At 41.7% G+C, this 22,601-nt stretch overlaps 1 protein-coding gene across 2 annotated transcripts in view; it reads right to left on the bottom strand.

Annotated features, from left to right (window-relative positions):
* Positions 1 to 22,601, bottom strand: part of LOC139747125 (fibroblast growth factor receptor-like 1) — a 448,547-nt gene that overhangs the window by 11,000 nt on the left and 414,946 nt on the right. For both annotated transcript variants that reach the window (XM_071659040.1, XM_071659041.1), the window contains exons 8-9: positions 20,729 to 20,891; positions 123 to 244 (exon numbers count right to left, since the gene is read on the bottom strand). In XM_071659040.1, the coding sequence (XP_071515141.1) occupies positions 123 to 244; positions 20,729 to 20,891 (285 nt within the window). The remainder of the gene's footprint in view (positions 1 to 122; positions 245 to 20,728; positions 20,892 to 22,601) is intronic.

Below are 22,601 nucleotides of genomic sequence, written 5' to 3'. Positions count from 1 at the left end.
ACACGCTCCAATATTTGGAGGCCCAATATACTGTCATCCTATCTCAACTGGAACCCATATCTCTGCATGAGTCACCCTACCCCAATCATCTCCCTCATTTTACATAGACAGCTGTGGCTTACTTTAATATGTGGGGTGACCTCAGAGTCGCCACTGCACTGAAGAGAGGCCGACTCTCCTGCAACAACTGTAGTGTTGGCAGGCTCCAGGGGGTTGAATGCAGGCTCTCTAGGTCGAGCTTGGTCTGAGGAGGAAGAGAGTAACTGTTAACACGAGAAATAAATATTATCTCTAACCAGTTTCCCATTTTATGGGACATTATACAAAGGATACACAATAAATTACTGGGCAATGACAGACTAATCTTATGTGACCTCATGGATACCTCATGAAGTCTTTGGAGGTCTTTACCCTACCGTCTGGGCTGGGCCCAGGCTGCTGGACTGGATTGTTGGTCAAACAAACTGTTGGAAGCTGCAGTCCTCCTGCCCACAGCCCCAACATCCTAACTAGTTTGGTACACTTTGTAGGAACTTGTCCAATGCTCTTTTGAACTTCTCTACTGTGCATCCCATGCTGTTTCTTATAGTAGATGGCAAGATGTTTAAGAGTCTTCTCTATTTTTGTGCATATGGAACCTTTGGAGTTCAGAGGTGGTATTCTACAAAGTCTTCCGTGCCCATTGTGCCAGTATGATGTTATTTCCCAGTGTGCATTAAGAACTGTACCTTCCAGGTTACAGATGATGGTATACCTATCCTGCCTGTGCTCCTGGGAATATAGCCTCAGACATTTCAGTCATACCCAGTAATTCAGTTCCTTTACTACATTAATATGGGCTGTGCAAGATCTCTGGACATTTTCTAAATCTGCAGTTTTGCACACCTTGTAAGGTTGTGTTAGAATGCAACAATATTCAATTTGTGAAAGAATTAGGACCTTCTCTTTTACTTTTCTTAAAGAAGGAACAGAGATGTGGGCCAAGTGAAGATTTTTCCCTCTGGGGTTCAGTCATCTGTTCTTGATGCTATCTTGCTAACGTGGGAAATGGTGAGTGCAAAACAGAAAAAAAAAAATCATATATGGATGGAGAGAGATGGGTGATTATTGGTGTTTATGCACCTGGTCATGAGAAGAAAGATCTTGAGAGGCAAGTGTTTTGGGAGCAGCTGAGTAAGTGTGTCAGCAATTCTCGTGTACGAGACTGGGTATTAGTGATGGGTGATATAAATGTGTAGGTGAGTAATGTGGCAGTTGAGGGTTAATTGGTATTCAGTGTTGTGAATGGAAATGGTGAAGAGCTTGTGGATTTGTGTGCTGAAAAAAAGACTGGTGATTGGGAATACCTGGTTTAAAAAGAAAGATATACAAAAATATATGTATGTTAGTAGGAGAGATGGTCAAAGGAATTATTAGATTACATACTAACTTATAGGCAAGTAAAAGAGAGACTCTTGGATATCAATGTGCTGAGAGGGGCAGCTGGTGGGATGTCTGATCACTATCATGTGGAGGCAAAGGTGAAGCTTTGGAGAGGTTTTCAAAAAAGAGGAGAGAATGTCAGGGAAAAGAGAGTGGTGAGAGTTAGTGGGCTTGGAAAGGAGACTTTGTGTACAAAGGCAAAAGGTGAGAGCAAATGAGGTGAGGGGAGTGGGTGAGGAATGGGATGTATTTGGGGAAGCAGTGATGGCATGTGCAAGAGATGCATGTGGCATGAGAAAGGTGGGAGGTGGGCAGATTAGAAAGGGTAGTGAGTGGTGGTATGAAGACTTAAAGTTGTTAGTGAAAGACAAAAGAGAAGCGTTTGGACGATGCTTGCAAGAAAGGAGTGCAAATGACCAGGAGATGTATTAAAGAAAGCATCAGGAGGAAGGTGCAAGAGTTGAAAAAGATGGCATATGAGAGTTAGGGTGATAGAATATCATTAAACTTTAGGGAGAATAAAAAGATGTTTTGGAAGGAGGTAACTAATGTGTGCAAGACAAGAGAACAAATGGGAACATCAGTGAAGGGGGCAAGGAGGAAGTGATAAGAGGTAATCATGAAAAGAGAAGATGGAGTGAGTATTTTGAAGGTTTGTTTTATGTGTCTGATGACAGAGCGGCAGATGTAGGGTGTTTTGGTCAGGGTGGTGTGCGAAGTAAGAGAGTCAAGGAGAGTGGTTTGGTGAAGAGAGAAGAGGTGGTGAAAGACTTGTGGAAGATGAAATTCAGCAAGTTGGCGGGGTTGGATGGTAAATGTGAATTTATCAAGAAAGGGGGTGACTGTGATGTTGATTGGTTGGTAAGGTTATTCAGTGTATGTATGGATTATAGTGAAGTGCCTGAGGATTGGCAGAATGCATGTATAGTGCCATTGTACAAAGGCAAAGGGGATAAAGGTGAGTGTTCAAATTACAGAGGAATAAGTTTGCTGAGTATTCCTGGAAAATTGTATGGGAGGGTATTGATTGAGAGGGTGAAGGCATGTACACAGCATCAGACTGGGGAGGAGCAGTGTGGTTTCAGAAGTGGTAGATGATGTATCGATCAGGTGTATCCTTTGAAGAATGTGTGAGAAATACTTAAGAGAAACAGATGGATTTGTATGTGGCATTTATGGATCTGGAGATGGCATATGATAGGGTGAATAAAGATTCTTTGTGGAAGGTCTTAAGGGTATATATGGCATGGGAGGTAGGCTGCAGAAAGCAGAGGAGTTTTTATCAAGAGTGTATGGCATGTGTATGAGCGGGAGAGGAGAGAGATAGGTTCCCAGTGAAGGTCGGTGTGATGTCCCCATGGGTGTTTAATTGGTTTATGGTAGGGGGGTTAGGGAGGTATGTGCAAGAGTTTTGGAGGGAGGGGTGAGAATGCAGTCAGCTGAGGATGAGAGGGCCTTGAGAAGTGAGTCAGTTGTTGTTCACCATTAATACAGCACTGTTGGCTGATGCAAGTGAGAAACTGCAGAAGTTGATGACTGAGTTTGGAAAAGTGTGTGAACGGAAAAAGTTGAGAGTAAATGTGAGTAAGATCAAGGATATTAGGTTCAACAGGGTTGAGGTGCAAATACACTGGGATGCGAGTTTGAATGGAGAAAAACTGGAGGAAGTGAAGTGTTTTAGATATCTGGGAGTGGACTTAGTAGCGTATGGAACCATGGAAGTGGAAGTGAGTCATAGGATGGGTAAAGGGGTGATGGTTCTGGGAATGATGAAGAATGTGCAGAAAGAAAGAACGTAATCTCAGAGGAAAAATTGGTATGTTTGAAGGAATAGTAGTTCCAACCCTATTATATGGTTGCGAGGCATGGGCTATAGATAGGGTCGTCCGGAGGAGGGCTAATGTGTTGGAAATGAAATATTTGAGGACAATATGTGGTGTGAGGTTGTTTGATCATGTAAGTAATGAATACTTAAGTACTGGAAGGTGAGAATGTTATCTCGGAAAGCAAGAATGGATATGTTTGAAGGAATAGTGGTTTCAACAATGTTATATGGTTGTGAGGCATGGGCTATTGACAGGGTTGTGCGGAGGAGAGTGGATGTGTTGGAAATGAGATGTTTGAGGACAATATGTGGTGTGAGGTGGTTTGATCGAGTAAGTAATGAGAGGGTAAGAGAGATGTGTGGTAATAAAGAGAGTAAGGTTGAGAGAGCAGAGGAGGGTGTATTGAAATGGTTTGGCCACATAAAGAGAATGAGTGAGGAAAGATTGCCAAAGAGGATATATGTGTCAGAGGTGGAGGGAACGAGAAATGGGAGACCAAATTGGAGGTGGAAGGGTGGAGTGAAAAAGATTTTGAGCATTTGGGGCCTAAACATGCAGGAGGGTGAAAGACGTGCAAGGAATAGAGTGAATTAGAACGATGTGGTATACCGGGGTTGACATGCTGTCAATGGATTGAACCAGGGATGTGAAGTGTCTGGGGTAAGCCTTCGAAAGTTTTGTGGGGCCTGGATGTGGAAAGGGAGCTGTGGTTTCAGTGCATTACTGCATTATACACGCCAGCTAGAGACTGAGTGTGAACGAATGTGGCCTTTGTTGTCTTTTCCTAGCGCTACCTCACGCGTGTGTGGGGGGAGGGGTGTCATTTCATGTGTGGCAAGGTGGCAACAGGAATGGATGAAGGCAGCAAGTATAAACATGTACATGTGTATATGTCTGTCTATGTATATGTATGTATACATTGAAATGTATAGTTATGTATGTGTGTGTGTGTCGGCATTTATGTATATACATGTATATGTGGGTGGGTTGGGCCATTCTTTTGTCTGTTTCCTTGTGCTACCTTGCTAACGCGGGAGACAGCGACTAAGTAAGTATAATAAATAACTAAATAAATAAATATATAGATTTATAGAAAAGGATCACAATTCAGTGTGTGATCAAATATATCCCTATGAGTCCATGGGGAAATGAAAAATAAGTTCCTAAGTGCACTTTCATGTAAGAATCACATCAGGGTAGATACAAGAAAGGAATATAACAGTCAGTTGATATACAATGAGGAGACGTAGCTAGAATGCCATTTGGTAGACAAGTGACTACCCAAATGTAGGTCAGGTGCGTTCAAGTCTGGGAACATGTATACCATAAATTTATCAGGTGGACAAGAAGAGGAACTGTTTACAAATTTTACCAACAATAAAGCTATCCAATTTGTATAGACCTTCACAAATGTTAATGTTACAATTCTTAATGTATTCAATGATAGAAGATTTAATATTTCTCATGGTACAGGAGTTGGAATTATTAACTGAGGTGACATTACTCCAGTCAGTACAATGATCATAATTCTTAACATGATTAAACAAGGCATTTGATTCTTGTCCTATTCTTATACTATATTTATGTTGCTTTAGTCTAACAGTAAGATCTTTACCAGTCTGCCAATCATAAAACTTATTACAATTTCTACATGGTACTCTATAGATGCATCCTGATTAATTGGAGGTGGAATGATGGAGTGAAAAAAGATTTTGAACAATCCAGGCCTGAACATACAGGAGGGTGAGAGGCGTGCAGGGAATAGAGTGAATTGGAATGATGTGGTATACTATATGCTGTCAATGGTGTGAACCAGGGAATGTGAAACATCTGGGGTAAACCATGGAAAGGTCTGTAGGGCCTGTATATGGTGCATTACACATGACAGGTAGAATATGAGAGTGAATGAATGTGGCCTTTTTTTTTTGTCTTTTCCTGGCACTACTATGCTGAAGCACGGGGTGGCGCTGCTGTTTCCGGTGGGGCAGGGTAGTGCCAGGAATGGTTAAAAGCAAGCAAGTATGAATTATGTACATGTGTGTGTTTGTATGTCTGTGTATGTATATGAAACGGGGTGGCAATGCTGTTTCTGGTGGGGCAGGGTAGTGTCAGGAATGGTTAAAGGCAAGCAAGTATGAATATGTACATGTGTATGTTTGTATGTCTGTGTATGTGTATGCATGTATATATGTTGCTTTGTATGTATGTATGTTTCGGTGTGAAGTGAGAAGGAGATGGAGTGAGTATTTTAAAGGTTTGCTGAATGTGTCTGATGACAGAGTGGGTGATATATGGGTGTTTTGGTCAAGGTGGTGTGCGAAGAGAGAGGGTAAGGGAGAATGGTTTGGTAAACAGAGAAGAGGTAGTGAAAGCTTTGTGGGAGATGAAAGCCAGCAAGGCTGCGGGTTTGGATGGTATTGCAGTGGAATTTATTAAAAAAGGTGGTGACTGTGTTGTTGACTGGTTAAGGATATTCACTGTAGGAATGGTTCATGGTGAAGTGCCTGAGGATTGGCAGAATGCATGCATAGTACTATTGTACAAAGGCAAAGGGGATAAAGGTGAGTGTTCAAATTACAGAGGTATAAGTTTGTTGAGTATTCCTGGGAAATTATATGGGAGGGTATTGATTGAGAGGGTGAAGGTATGTACAGAGTATCAGATTGGGGATGAGCAGTGTGGTTTCAGAAGTGGTAGAGGATGTGTGGATCAGGTGTTTGCTTTGAAGAATGTATGTGAGAAATACTTAGAAAAACAGATGGATATGTATGTAGCATTTATGGATGTGGAGAAGGCATATGATAGAGTTGATAAGAGATGGTCTGTGGTAGGTATTAAGAGAATATGGTGTGGGAGGTAAGTTGCTTGAAGCAGTGAAAAGTTTTTATCAAGGATGTAAGGCATGTGTACGAGTAGGAAGAGAGGAAAGTGACTGGTTCCTAGTTAAAGTTAGTTTGCGGCAGGGGTGTGTGATGTCTCCATGGTTGTTTAAGTTGCTTATGGATGGGGTTGTTAGGGAGGGGAATGCAAGAGTTTTGGAGAGAGGGGCAAGAATGCAGTCTGTTGTGGATGAAAAGGCTTGAAAAGTGAGTCAGTTGTTTGCTGATGATACAGTGATGGTGGCTGATTCAGGTGAGAAACTGCAGAAGTTGATGACTAAGTTTGGTAAAGTGTGTGAAAGAAGAAAGCTGAGAGTAAATGTGAATAAGAGGAAGGCTATTAGGTTCAGTAAGGTTGAGGGACAAGTCAATTGGGAGGTAAGTTTGAATGGAGAAAAACTGGAGGAAGTGAAGTGCTTTAGATATCTGGGAGTGGATTTGGCAGTGGATGGAACCATGGAAGCGGGAGTGAGTCATAGGGTGGGGGAGGGAGTGAAGGTTCTGGGAGCCTTGAAGAATGTGTGGAAGGCAAGAATGTTATCTCGGAGAGCAAAAATGGGTATGTTTGAAGGAATAGTGGTTCCAACAATGTTATATGGTTGTGAGGCATGGGCTATAGAAAGGGTTGTTAGGAGGAGGATGGATGTGTTGGAAATGAGATGTTTGAGGACGATATGTGGTGTGAGGTGGTTTGATTGAGTAAGTAATTAAAGGGTAAGAGAGATGTGTGGTAATAAAAAGAGTGTTTTTGACAGAGCAGAAGAGGGTGTACTGAAATGGTTTGGTCACATAGAGAGAATAAGTGAGGAAAGATTGACAAAGAGGATATGTGTCAGAGGTGGAGGGAACGAGGAGAAGTGGGAGATCCAATTGGAGGTGGAAGGATGGAGTGAAAAAGATTTTGAGCAATCGGGGCCTGAACATACCAGAGGGTGAAAGGCATGCAAGGAATAGAATGAATTGGAATGATGTGGAGTACTGGGGTCAATGTGCTGTCAATGGATTGAACCAGGGCATGTGAAGTGTCTGGGATAAACCATGGAAAGTTTTGTGGGAACTGTATGTGTAAAGGGGGCTGTGGTTTTGGTGCATTACACATGACAGCTAGAGACTGAGTGTGAATGAATGTGGCCTTTGTTGTCTTTTTCTAGAGCTACCTCGCGCACATGCGAGGTGAGGGGGTTGTTATTTCATGTGTGGCGGGGTGGCGATGGGAATGAATAAAGGCAGACAGTATGAATTATGTACATATGTATATATATATATATATATATATATATATATATATATATATATATATATATATATATATATATATAATTGGAGGTGGAAAGATGGAGTGAAAAAGATTTTGAGTGATCGGGGCCTGAACATGCAGGAGGGTGAAAGGCGTGCAAGGAATAGAGTGAATTGGAACGATGTGGTATACCTGGGTTGACGTGCTGTCAATGGATTGAACCAGGGCATGTGATGCGTCTGGGGTAAACCATGGAAAGTTCTGTGGGGCCTGGATGTGGAAAGGGAGCTGTGGTTTCGGTGCATTGTTACATGACAGCTAGAGACTGAGTGTGAACGAATGGGGCCTTTGTTGTCTTTTCCTAGTGCTACCTCGCACACATGAAGGGGAGGGGGATGTTATTCCATGTGTGGCGAGGTGGCGATGGGAATGAATAAAGGCAGACAGTGTGAATTGTGTGCATGTGTATACATGTATGTGTCTGTGTTTGTATATATATGTGTACACTGAGATGTATGGGTATGTATATTTGCGTGTGGACGTGTATGTATATACATGTGTATGGGGGTGGGTTGGGCCATTTTCTTCGTCTGTTTCCTTGCGCTACCTCGCAAACGCGGGAGACAGTGACAAAGCAAGATAATAATAATGATAATAATAATAATAATATATATATATATATATATATATATATATTTTTTTTTTTTTAAACTATTCGCCATTTCCCGCGTTAGCGAGGTAGCGTTAAGAACAGAGGAATGGGCCTTTGAGGGAATATCCTTACCTGGCCCTGTTCTCTGTTCCTTTTGGAAAATTAAAAAAAAAATAATGAGAAGGGAGGATTTCCAGCCCCCCGCTCCCTCCCCTTTTAGTCGCCTTCTACGACACGCAGGGAATACGTGGGAAGTATTCTTAATCCCCTATCCCCAGGGATAATATATATATATATACATATATATATATTTTTTTTTTTGCTTTGTCGCTGTCTCCTGCGTTTGCGAGGTAGCGCAAGGAAACAGACGAAAGAAATGGCCCAACCCACCCCCATACACATGTATATACATACGTCCACACACACAAATATACATACCTACACAGCTTTCCATGGTTTACCCCAGACGCTTCACATGCCCTGATTCAATCCACTGACAGCACCTCAACCCCGGTATACCACATCGATCCAATTCACTCTATCCCTTGCCCTCCTTTCACCCTCCTGCATGTTCAGGCCCCGATCACACAAAATCTTTTTCACTCCATCTTTCCACCTCCAATTTGGTCTCCCACCTCTCCTCGTTCCCTCCACCTCCGACACATATACCCTCTTGGTCAATCTTTCCTCACTCATTCTCTCCATGTGCCCAAACCATTTCAAAACACCCTCTTCTGCTCTCTCAACCACGCTCTTTTTATTTCCACACATCTCTCTTACCCTTACGTTACTTACTCGATCAAACCACCTCACACCACACATTGTCCTCAAACATCTCATTTCCAGCACATCCATCCTCCTGCGCACAACTCTATCCATAGCCCACGCCTCGCAACTATACAACATTGTTGGAACCACTATTCCTTCAAACATACCCATTTTTGCTTTCCGAGATAATGTTCTCGACTTCCAAACATTCTTCAAGGCTCCCAGGATTTTCGCCCCCTCCCCCACCCTATGATCCACTTCCGCTTCCATGGTTCCATCCGCTGCCAGATCCACTCCCAGATATCTAAAACACTTTACTTCCTCCAGTTTTTCTCCATTCAAACTTACCTCCCAATTGACTTGACCCTCAACCCTACTGTACCTAATTACCTTGCTGTTATTCACATTTACTCTTAACTTTCTTCTTTCACACACTTTACCAAGCTCAGTCACCAGCTTCTGCAGTTTCTCACATGAATCAGCCACCAGCGCTGTATCATGAGCGAAGAACAACTGACTCACTTCCCAAGCTCTCTCATCCCCAACAGACTTCATACTTGCCCCTCTTTCCAAAACTCTTACATTCACCTCCCTAACACCCCCATCCATAAACAAATTAAACAACCATGGAGACATCACACACCCCTGCTGCAAACCTACATTCACTGAGAACCAATCACTTTCCTCTCTTCCTACACGTACACATGCCTTACATCCTCGATAAAAACTTTTCACTGCTTCTAACAACTTGCCTCCCGCACCATATATTCTTAATACCTTCTACAGAGCATCTCTATCAACTCTATCATATGCCTTCTCCAGATCCATAAATGCTACATACAAATCCATTTGCTTTTCTAAGTATTTCTCACATACATTCTTCAAAGCAAACACCTGATCCACACATCCTCTACCACTTCTGAAACCACACTGCTCTTCCCCATTCTGATGCTCTGTACATGCCTTCACCCTCTCAATCAATACCCTCCCATATAACTTACCAGGAATACTCAACAAACTTATACCTCTGTAATTTGAGCACTCACTCTTATCCCCTTTGCCTTTGTACAATGGCACTATGCACGCATTCCGCCAATCCTCAGGCACCTCACCATGAGTCATACATACATTAAATAACCTTACCAACCAGTCAACAATACAGTCACCCCCTTTTTTAATAAATTCCACTGCAATACCATCCAAACCTGTTGCCTTGCCGGCTTTCATCTTCCGCAAAGCTTTTACTACCTCTTCTCTGTTTACCAAATCATTTTCCCCAACCCTCTCAGTTTGCACACCACCTCGACCAAAACACCCTATATCTGCCACTCTATCATCAAACACATTCAACAAACCTTCAAAATACTCACTCCATTTCCTTCTCACATTACCACTACTTGTTATCACCTCCCCATTTGCGCCCTTCACTGAAGTTCCCATTTGCTCCCTTGTCTTACGCACTTTATTTACCTCCTTCCAAAACATCTTTTTATTCTCCCTAAAATTTAATGATACTCTCTCACCCCAACTCTCATTTGCCCTCTTTTTCACCTCTTGCACCTTTCTCTTGACCTCCTGTCTCTTTCTTTTATACATCTCCCACTCAATTGCATTTTTTCCCTGCAAAAATCGTCCAAATGCCTCTCTCTTCTCTTTCACTAATAATCTTACTTCTTCATCCCACCACTCACTACCCTTTCTAATCAACCCACCTCCCACTCTTCTCATGCCACAAGCATCTTTTGCGCAATCCATCACTGCTTCCCTAAATACATCCCATTCCTCCCCCACTCCCCTTACTTCCATTGTTCTCACCTTTTTCCATTCTGTACTCAGTCTCTCCTGGTACTTCCTCACACAAGTCTCCTTCCCAAGCTCACTTACTCTCACCACCCTCTTCACCCCAACATTCACTCTTCTTTTCTGAAAACCCATACAAATCTTCACCTTAGCCTCCACAAGATAATGATCAGACATCCCTCCAGTTGCACCTCTCAGCACATTAACATCCAAAAGTCTCTCTTTCGCGCGCCTGTCAATTAACACGTAATCCAATAACGCTCTCTGGCCATCTCTCCTACTTACATACGTATACTTATGTATATCTCGCTTTTTAAACCAGGTATTCCCAATCACCAGTCCTTTTTCAGCACATAAATCTACAAGCTCTTCACCATTTCCATTTACAACACTGAACATCCCATGTATACCAATTATTCCCTCAACTGCCACATTACTCACCTTTGCATTCAAATCACCCATCACTATAACCCGGTCTCGTGCATCAAAACCACTAACACACTCATTCAGCTGCTCCCAAAACACTTGCCTCTCATGATCTTTCTTCTCATGCCCAGGTGCATATGCACCAATAATCACCCATCTCTCTCCATCAACTTTCAGTTTTACCCATATTAATCGAGAATTTACTTTCTTACATTCTATCACATACTCCCACAACTCCTGTTTCAGGAGTACTGCTACTCCTTCCCTTGCTCTTGTCCTCTCACTAACCCCTGACTTTACTCCCAAGACATTCCCAAACCACTCTTCCCCTTTACCCTTGAGCTTCATTTCACTCAGAGGCAAAACATCCAGGTTCCTTTCCTCAAACATACTACCTATCTCTCCTTTTTTCACATCTTATATATATATATATATATATATATATATATATATATATATATATATATATATACTTTTTATTATTATTATTATACTTAACTGCTATTTCCCGTGTCAGCGAGGTAGTGCAAGGAAACAGACAAAGAATGGTCCAACCACTTACATACACACTTTTTTTTTTTTTCTGTCGCTGTCTCCCACGTTAGCTAGGTAGCGCAAGGAAACAGACAAAAGAATGGCCCAACCCACCCACATACACATGTATATACATACACATCCACACACGCAATTATACATACCTATATATCTCAATGTACACATATATATACACACACAGACATATACATATATACACATGTACATAATTCATACTGTCTGCCTTTATTTATTCCCATTGCCAACCCGCCACACATGAAATAACAACGTCCTCCCCCATCATGTGTGTGAGGGAGCACTAGGAAAAGACAACAAAGGCCCCATTCGTTCACACTCAGTCTCTAGCTGTCATGTAATAATGCACTGAAACCACAGCTCCCTTTCCACATCCAGGCCCCACAGAACTTTCCATGGTTTATCCCAGACACTTCACATGCCCTGGTTCACTCCATTGACAGCACGTCGACCCCGGTATACCACATCGTTCCAATTCACTCTATTCCTTGCACGCCTTTCACCCTCCTGCATGTTCAGGCCCTGATCACTCAAAATCTTTTTCACTCCATCTTTGCACCTCCAATTTGGTCTCCCACTTCTCCTCGTTCCCTCCACCTCTGATACGTATATCCTCTTGGTCAATCTTTCCTCACTCATTCTCTCCATGTGACCAAACCATTTCCAAACACCCTCTTCTGCTCTCTCAACCACACTCTTTATTTCCACACATCTTTCTTACCCTTACATTACTTACACAATCAAACCACCTCACACCACATATTGTCCTCAAACATCTCATTTCCAGCACATCCACCTTCTGCGCACAACTCTATCCATATCCCACGCCTCGCAACCACACAACATTGTTGGAACCACTATTCCTTCAAACATAGCCATTTTTGCTTTCTGAGATAATGTTCTCGACTTCCAAACATTCTTCAAGGCTCCCAGAATTTTCGCCCCCTCCCCACCCTATGATTCACTTCCGCTTCCATGGTTCCATTCGCTGCCAGATCCACTCCCAGAAATCTAAAACACTTTACTTCCTCCAGTTTTTCTCCATTCAAACTTACCTCCTAATTGACTTGACCCTCAACCCTACTGTACCTAATAACTTTGCTCTTATTCGCATTTACTCTTAACTTTCTTCTTTCACACACTTTACCAAACTCAGTCACCAGCTTCTGCAGTTTTCACATGAATCAGCCACCAGCCCTGTATCATCAGCAAACAACAACTGACTCACTTCCCAAGCTCTCTTATCCACAACAGACTTCATACTTGTTCCTCTTTCCAAAACTCTTGCATTCACCTCCCTAACAACCCCATCCATAAACAAATTAAACAACCATGGAGACAAACCTACATTCACTGAGAACCAACTCTTGCATTCACCTCCCTAACAACCCCATCCATAAACAAATTAAACAACCATGGAGACAAACCTACATTCACTGAGAACCAATCACTTTCCTCTCTTCCTACACGTACACATGCCTTACATCCTCGATAAAAACTTTTCACTGCTTCTAACAACTTGCCTCCCACACCATATATTCTTAAGACCTTCCTCAAAGCATCTCTATCAACTCTATCATATGCCTTCTCTAGATCCATAAATGCTACATACAAATCCATTTGCTTTTCTAAGTATTTCTCACATACTTTCTTCAAAGCAAACACCTGATCCACACATCCTCTACCACTTCTGAAACCACACTGCTCTTCCCCAATCTGATGCTCTGTACATGCCTTCATCCTCTCAATCAATACCCTCCCATACAATTTATCAGGAATACTCAACAAACTTATACCTCTGTAATTTGAGCACTCACTCTTATCCCCTTTGCCTTTGTACAATGGCACTATGCAAGCATTCTGCCAATCCTCAGGCACCTCACCAAGAATCATACATACATTAAATAACTTTACCAACCAGTCAAGAACACAGTCACCACCTTTTTTAATAAATTCCACTGCAATACCATCCAAACCTGCTGCCTTGCAGGCTTTCATCTTCCGCAAAGCTTTTACTACCTCTTCTCTGTTTACCAAATCATTTTCCCCAACCCTCTCAGTTTGCACACCACCTCGACCAAAACACCCTATATCTGCCACTCTATCATCAAACACATTCAACAAACCTTCAAAATACTCACTCCATCTCCTCACATCACCACTACTTGTTATCACCTCCCCATTAGCCCCCTTCACTGAAGTTCCCATTTGCTCCCTTGTCTTACGCACTTTATTTACCTCCTTCCAGAACATCTTTTTATTCTCCCTAAAATTTAATGATACTCTGTCACCCCAACTCTCATTTGCCTTCTTTTTCACCTCTTGCACCTTTCTCTTAACCTCCTGCCTCTTTCTTTTATACATCTCCCACTCATTTGCATTTTTTCCCTGCAAAAATCGTCCAAATGCCTCTCTCTTCTCTTTCACTAATAATCTTAGTTCTTCATCCCACCACTCACTACCCTTTCTAATCAACCCACCTCCCACTCTTCTCATGCCACAAGCATCTTTTGCGCAAGCCATAACTGCTTCCCTAAATACATCCCATTCCTCCCCCACTCCCCTTAAATATATGTATATATATATATATATATATGTTATCCCTGGGGATAGGGGAGAAAGAATACTTCCCACGTATTCCCTGCGTGTTGTAGAAGGCGACTAAAAGGGAAGGGAGCGGGGGGCTGGAAATCCTTCCCTCTCGTTTTTTTTTAATTTTCCAAAAGAACGAACAGAGAAGAGGGTCAGGTGAGGATATTTACTCTAAGGCCCAGTCCTCTGTTCTTAACGCTACCTCGCTAATGTGGGAAATGGCGAATAGTATGAAAAAAAAAAAAAATATATATATATGTATATATGTATATATATATATATATTTTTTTTTTTTATACTTTGTCGCTGTCTCCCGCGTTTGCGAGGTAGCGCAAGGAAACAGACGAAAGAAATGGCCCAACCCTCCCCCATACACATGTATATACATACGTCCACACACGCAAATATACATACCTACACAGCTTTCCATGGTTTACCCCAGACGCTTCACATGCCTTGATTCAATCCACTGACAGCACGTCAACCCCGGTATACCACATCGCTCCAATTCACTCTATTCCTTGCCCTCCTTTCACCCTCCTGCATGTTCAGGCCCCGATCACACAAAATCTTTTTCACTCCATCTTTCCACCTCCAATTTGGTCTCCCTCTTCTCCTTGTTCCCTCCACCTCCGACACATATATCCTCTTGGTCAATCTTTCCTCACTCATCCTCTCCATGTGCCCAAACCACTTCAAAACACCCTCTTCTGCTCTCTCAACCACGCTCTTTTTATTTCCACACATCTCTCTTACCCTTACGTTACTCACTCGATCAAACCACCTCACACCACACATTGTCCTCAAACATCTCATTTCCAGCACATCCATCCTCCTGCGCACAACTCTATCCATAGCCCACGCCTCGCAACCATACAACATTGTTGGAACCACTATTCCTTCAAACATACCCATTTTTGCTTTCCGAGATAATGTTCTCGACTTCCACACATTCTTCAAGGCCCCCAGAATTTTCGCCCCCTCCCCCACCCTATGATCCACTTCCGCTTCCACGGTTCCATCCGCTGCCAGATCCACTCCCAGATATCTAAAACACTTCACTTCCTCCAGTTTTTCTCCATTCAAACTCACCTCCCAATTGACTTGACCCTCAACCCTACTGTACCTAATAACCTTGCTCTTATTCACATTTACTCTTAACTTTCTTCTTCCACACACTTTACCAAACTCAGTCACCAGCTTCTGCAGTTTCTCACATGAATCAGCCACCAGCGCTGTATCATCAGCAAACAACAACTGACTCACTTCCCAAGCTCTCTCATCCCCAACAGACTTCATACTTGCCCCTCTTTCCAAAACTGTTGGATTTACCTCCCTAACAACCCCATCCATAAACAAATTAAACAACCATGGAGACATCACACACCCCTGCCGCAAACCTACATTCACTGAGAACCAATCACTTTCCTCTTTTCCTACACGTACACATGCCTTACATCCTCGATAAAAACTTTTCACTGCTTCTAACAACTTTCCTCCTACACCATATATTCTTAATACCTTCCACAGAGCATCTCTATCAACTCTATCATATGCCTTCTCCAGATCCATAAATGCTACATACAAATCCATTTGCTTTTCTAAGTATTTCTCACATACATTCTTCAAAGCAAACACCTGATCCACACATCCTCTACCACTTCTGAAACCACACTGCTCTTCCCCGATCTGATGCTCTGTACATGCCTTCACCCTCTCAATCAATACCCTCCCATATAATTTACCAGGAATACTCAACAAACTTATACCTCTGTAATTTGAGCACTCACTCTTATCCCCTTTGTCTTTGTACAATGGCACTATGCATGCATTACGCCAATCCTCAGGCACCTCACCATGAGTCATACATACATTAAATAACCTTACCAACCAGTCCACAATACAGTCACCCCCTTTTTTAATAATATATATATATATATATATATATATATATATATATATATATATATATATATAAAGTTTGTTAAGTATTTCCGGGAAATTATATGGGAGGGCATTGATTGAGAGGGTGAAGGCATGTATAGAGCACCAGCCTGGGGAAGAGCAGTGTGGATTCAGAAGTGGTAGAGGATATGTGGATCAGGTGTTTGCTTTGAAGAATGTATGTGAGAAATACTTAGAAAAACAAATGGATTCGTATGTAGCATTCATGGGCCTTGAGAAGGCATATGATGGAGTTGATAGAGATGCTCTGTGGAAGGTATTAAAAGTATATGGTGTGGGAGGTAAGTTGCTAAAAGCTGTGAAAAGTTTTTATTGAGGATGTAAGGCATGTTTAGGAGTAGGAAGAGAGGAAAGTGATTGGTTCCCAGTGAAAGTCGGTTTGCAGTAGGGGTTTGATGTCTCCATGGTGGTTTAGTTTGTTTCTGGATGTGGTTGTTAGGCAGGTGAATGCAAGAGTTTTGGAGAGAGGGGCAAGTATGCAGTCTGTTGTAGATGAGAGGGCTTGGGAAGTGAGTCGGTTGTTGTTTGCTGATGATACAGCTCTGGTGGCTGATTTGGGTGAGAAACTGCAGAAGCTGGTGACCGAGTTTGGTAAAGTGTGTGAAAAAAGAAAGCTGAGAGTAAATGTGAATAAGAGCAATGTTATTAGGTACAGAATTGTTGAGGGACAAGTCAATTGGGAGGCAAGTTTGAATGGAGAAAAAACTTGAAGAAGTTAAGTGTTCTAGATATCTGGGAGTGGATTTGGCAGCGGATGGAACCATGGAAGCAGAAGTGAGTCACAGGTTGGGGGAGGGGGCGAAAGTTCTGGGAGCGTTGAAGAATGTGTGGAAGTTGAGAACATTATCTTGGAAAGCAAAAATGGGTATGTTTGAAGGAATAGTGGTTCCAACAATGTTATATAGTTGCGAGGCGTGTGTATATAGGGTTGTGCAGAGAAGTGTGGATGTGTTGGAAATGAGATGTTTGAAGACAATATGTGATGTGAGGTGGTTTGATCGAGAAAGTAATGAAAGGGTAAGAGAGATGTGTGGAAATAAAAAGAGCGTGGTTGAGAGAGCAGAAGAGAGTGTATTGAAATGGTTTGGTCACATGGAGAGAATGAGCGAGGAAAGATTGACAAAGAGGATATATGTGTCAGAGGTGTAGGAAAGAAGGTGAAGAGGGAGACCGAGTTGGTGTTAGAAGGATGGAGTGAAAAAGATTTTGAGTGACTGGGGCCTGAACATGCAGGAGGGTGAAAGGCGTACAAGGAATAGAGTGAATTGGAATGATGTGGCATACCAGGGTCGACGTGCTGTCAATGGATTGAACCAGGGCATGTGAAGCATCTGGGGTAAAGCATGGAAAGTTTTGTGGGGCCTGGATGTGGAAAGGTAGCTGTGGTTTCGGTGCATTATACATGACAGCTAGAGACTGAGTGTGAACGAATGTGGCATTTGTTGTCTTTTCCTGTTGCTACCTTGTGCATGTGCGGGGGGAGAGGGTGTCATTTCATGTGTGGTGGGGAGGCTACAGGAATGAATAAGGGCAGACGGTATGAATTATGTACATGTGTATGTATGTATATGTCTGTGTGTGTATATATATGTATAAGTTGAGATGTATAGGTATGTATATGTGCGTGTGTGGACGCATATGTATATACATGTTTATGTGGGTGGGTTGGGCCAGTCTTTCGTCTGTTTCCTTGCGCTACCTCTCTAACGCAGGAGTCAGCAACAAAGTATTATATATAATATGTTTGAGGACAATATTTAGTGTGAGGTGGTTTGACTGAGTAAGTAATAATAGGGTAAGAGAGATGTGTGGTAATAAAAAGAGTGTGGTTGAGAGAGCAGAAGAGGGTGTTTTGAAATGGTATGGTCACATGGAAAGAATGAGTGAGGAAAGATTGACCAAGAGGATATATGTGTCAGAGGTGGAGGGAACGAGGAGAAGTGGGAGACCAAATTGGAGGTGGGAAGATGGAGTGAAAAAGATTTTGAGTGATCGGGGCCTGAACATGCAGGAGGGTGAAAGGCGTGCAAGGAATAAAGTGAATTGGAACGATGTGGTATACCAGGGTCAACGTGCTGTCAGTGGATTGAACCAAAGAATGTGAAGAGTCTGGGGGAAACCATGGAAAGTTCTGTGGGGCCTGGATGTGGAAAGGGAGCTGTGGTTTCAGTGCATTATACATGACAGCTAGACACTTAGTGTGAATGAATGTGGCCTTTGTTGTCTTTTCCTAGCGCTACCTTGCGCACATGCGGGGGGGAGGGCATTGTTATTCCATTTATTTCATGTGGCGGGGTGGCGATGGGAATGAATAAAGGCAGACAGTATGAATTATGTACATGTGTGTATATGTATATGTCTGTGTGTGCATATATATGTATACGTTGAGATGTATAGGTATGTATATTTGCGTGTGTGGACGTGTATGTATATAGATGTGTATGTGGGTGGGTTGGGCCATTCTTTCGTCTGTTTCCTTGCGCTACTTCGCTAACGTGGGAGACAGCGACAAAGCAAAATAAAGAAATAAATAAAATATATTAATGATATATATATATATGGATGCATATGAGTGGATGGGCCATTCTTCGTCTGTTTTTTTTTTTTTTTTTTTCCCAAAAGAAGGAACAGAGAAGGGGGCCAGGTGAGGATATTTCCTCAAAGGCCCAGTCCTCTGTTCTTAACGCTACCTCGCTAATGTGGGAAATGGCGAATAGTACGAAAGAAAGAAAAAAAAAAAAAAAAATAATAATAATAATAATAATAATAATAATAATAATGATAATGATAACAACAACAACAACAACAGTAATAATAGTATTGTTGTCGCTGAAAACAACATTTACATTAAAGGATTAATTCAACATGCGAAGTAAAGTTTTTTTTTTTTTTTTTTTTCATACTATTCGCTATTTCCCGCGATAGCGAGGTAGCGTTAAGAACAGAGGACTGGGCCTTTGAGGGAATATCCTGAAGTAAAGTAATATTACTAAAAGGTTCTTGGTGTAAAGAGGAGGTTTGGGTTCAACTGTATAAATTGATTTCTTGCCAACTTAGGGGATTTATCAATGAAAGACCTAGGATACTTTAACCTGGATCCAATAGAATATATCTTCTCAAACCCATTATCAATAAACTCTGGACTGTAAATACGTAAAGCCTTAAGGAACATAGACTGGAATGATGATAATTTAACTGTCATGTTGAGCTGAGTAATAATGGATAAATGAGCATACAGTGGTAGATTTCTGTATATACTAAACTTAAACTTGTTTCTATCCCTAGGGATCATGCATTCAAAAATGGTAAAATACCATTACTTTCAATTTCCACAGTGAAGTTCATGGAAGGTACTAAATTGTTAAGTAAAGGGAGAAATGTTTGTAAATTTTCATTTGTTGGCCAAACACAGAACATCTGCATACCTAAACCAAATTGCACTAGAGGGTAAGAAATCCTTTAGTAACTTTGTTTCAAAGAGTTCCAAGTAAAGATGACTTAATGCAGGTGAAAGAGGATTACTCACTGCCATACCAAATTTTTGAGCATAATAGCAGCACACAACTCCACAAGCTGTTTAGCATTTCCACTCATAATACTGAATACTCCTAAGCCCCCCAATTAAACCCTTAACTGTAATGTGACTTACCACATTCAAATCATCCATCACTAATACCTGGTCTCTTCAATCAAAACTGCTGACATATTCACTCAGCTGCACCCAAAACATTTCTTTCTCATGATATTTCTTCTCACGGCCAAGAGCATAATCACTAATAATCTCCTGTCTCTTGCCATCCACTTTCATTTTTACCCATATCAGTCTAGAATTCACTTTTTCTTACACTTTCACATATTCCCATAACTCCTCCTTCCATGGTGCTACTCCTTTCTTCACACTTGTCATCTCAACTTTAATCCTGAGACTTTTCCAAACCTTGAGCTTTGTTTCACTTAAGAGCCAGAACATCTAGGTTTCTTTTCTCAAACACAGTACCTATCTCTCCTCTCTTCTTGGTTACATCCACACACATCTACAAATGTGTATGTGTATGTGTGTGTGTGTGTGTGTGTGTGACATTAAGGAGGTACAAAAGTGCAAAACTGAAGATTTCGATAACAATCAACCAGAGCATAAGAACTCTACACTGCATATTATGTTAATTAAAACACATGTACAATAATGATGATAAGCACGTGAAAAAGTTGTTTTACATTTACGAGAAACTTATTCACTGTTTTTCTTAGTATCTGCTAAATATATTTTTCTTCCTCTTATCATTTTCATCTGCCTGTCTCATTTTGTATTCATCATCACTAATTTTGTCAAGGTTTCTCATATATTTTGTTTATCTCCTACCAGCTAAATACCTTTCATCTGATTCTCTAATCTCTTAATTTCATTAAGTAAATCCATATCTTATAATCCTCACTGTATCTTCCATATACCCCTCTCTATTTATATATCAAAAATTTAAACTAATGGCTAGACTGTAATAACAAAAGGTATGATAAGCATTAAGCATTATGTGCTACAAGCCCCACTCTAGGCAAAAGCTTGTTGTAGGTAGGTACATTCTATGCATCTTACCTATCACCCGGAGTGTCCAGTTAGCAGCTGCAGCCCCAAGGGGATTGGCTGCGGCACATGTGTACATGCCAGCATCTTGGGGTCTGAGGTCTAGCAGGTGGAGATAGTGCCGGGTCAACCGGGACTCGCCTCCCAGTGACCCCTCGCGCAGCTCCACACCATCCTGTGACAGAAGGTGATATTAAGTGATGAGAGGATGGAGGTACAATAGTATTGGTGTGACGAAAGGGATGAAAAAGAGGTGTTACTAGCTGCTGAAATGAAAAGGGATTTACTGGCTAATTAATGAAGGAAGGAGGGATTTATCGGCTAGTGAATGGGGGAAAGAGGGACTTCCTGGCTAGTGAATAGAGGAAGGAGGGATTTACTTGCTACTGAATGGGTAAAGGAGGGATTTCCTGGCTGAGGGCCACAAATCTGAGATACGACTAGTTCAGAATAGTGCCCAAGGGGACAACACAGGGAAGCAGGGTGTCAGATAGAAGCTACGGGCTTAAAAGACACAAACTGAAGCAATGCTGTTCATGACAAGAAGTAACAATTCAGATCAAGTCTTGATGATTAGGTACAAATGGAGCCAGTATGGGGTTTGTCAAGTGTAGAGTGTAGGATAAACGTGGTTAAAAAGGTGAAGAGGGGTAGTGTGGAATGGTGGGAAGAAGTGGAGAATGTGGATAAAAATGGGCAAAAAGGTGATGAAGAGGTGGAGTGGTTAGAGGAAGAGGAGAAAGTGGAGCTGGAAACTAAATTTTGGGGGGTTGGTAGGTTATTTTGGCTTTAAGCTCATCAACTGTCAGCGTCATAATATTAAGATCGATAATACCGTTGTAACCACAAGTCAAAATCCTAAACACCTTGTTCAGGTGTTCAAGCTACTTCTATCTTAAACGCTCTTTCTGATAATGAGACTAAGATTATGGTATAAGGGCTTCAGGAGGAATCATCAGGGAATGAGCCAGGATGACGAAATGAGGTTATTAAAATATGCGAGAGGCTGGAGAGTACATGGGAGGGACAAATAACGTTTTGACCACATGGTCTGTGAGGTTATCTGTTGCAGGATAAGAGGTGGAGCAGAAGACTCCTTCACACCCTCTGGTACGTTGGTCCACTAGAAAATAGGTGTGAAGAAGCACCGCCCAGTATGGAGAGAGTATGTTGATGGGAATTTATAGAAAAATGCGAATGGTAATCAGGCACCGATGTGGGCAGCCCTTGAACGGGGAAGGTGGTACATGATGTGGATACTCGAGCTGTTGTATGAGGAGGAGGATGAAGGACAAAAGTAATTCACTCTAGGCTATGTACCTCTCAAGTGAGAAGAGGATGAAATAACTGTACATACAAAACATTCATAATGATGGAGAAGCAAGGCGGACGGTGGGAGTGTACTGGGGTAAGGTTTAATGCATACTAGAGTACATTTTTCTCTAATGAAGACTCGTTTATGGGAAGATGTCATTGAGGGCGTTGTGATGGGACTTAAGAAATAGACTTAAGGAGAGAAAAACAAGAATATAGACAGCGACAAAGTATAAAAAAAAAAAAAAAAAAAAAAAAAAAAAAAAAAAAAAAAAATATATATATATATATATATATATATATATATATATATATATATATATATATATATATATCCCTGGGGATAGGGGAGAAAGAATACTTCCCACGTATTCCCTGCGTGTCGTAGAAGGCGACTAAAAGGGGAGTGAGCGGGGGGCTGGAAATCCTCCCCTCTCGTTTTTTTTTTTTTAATTTTCCAAAAGAAGGAACAGAGAAGGGGACCAGGTGAGGATATTCCCTCAAAGGCCCAGTCCTCTGTTCTTAACGCTACCTCGCTAATGTGGGAAATGGCGAATAGTTTGAAAGAAAA

The sequence above is a fragment of the Panulirus ornatus genome, chromosome 67 (assembly GCF_036320965.1).
Source record: "Panulirus ornatus isolate Po-2019 chromosome 67, ASM3632096v1, whole genome shotgun sequence".
NCBI lineage: Eukaryota > Metazoa > Arthropoda > Malacostraca > Decapoda > Palinuridae > Panulirus > Panulirus ornatus.
This window is presented reverse-complemented; position numbering and strand designations above follow the sequence as displayed.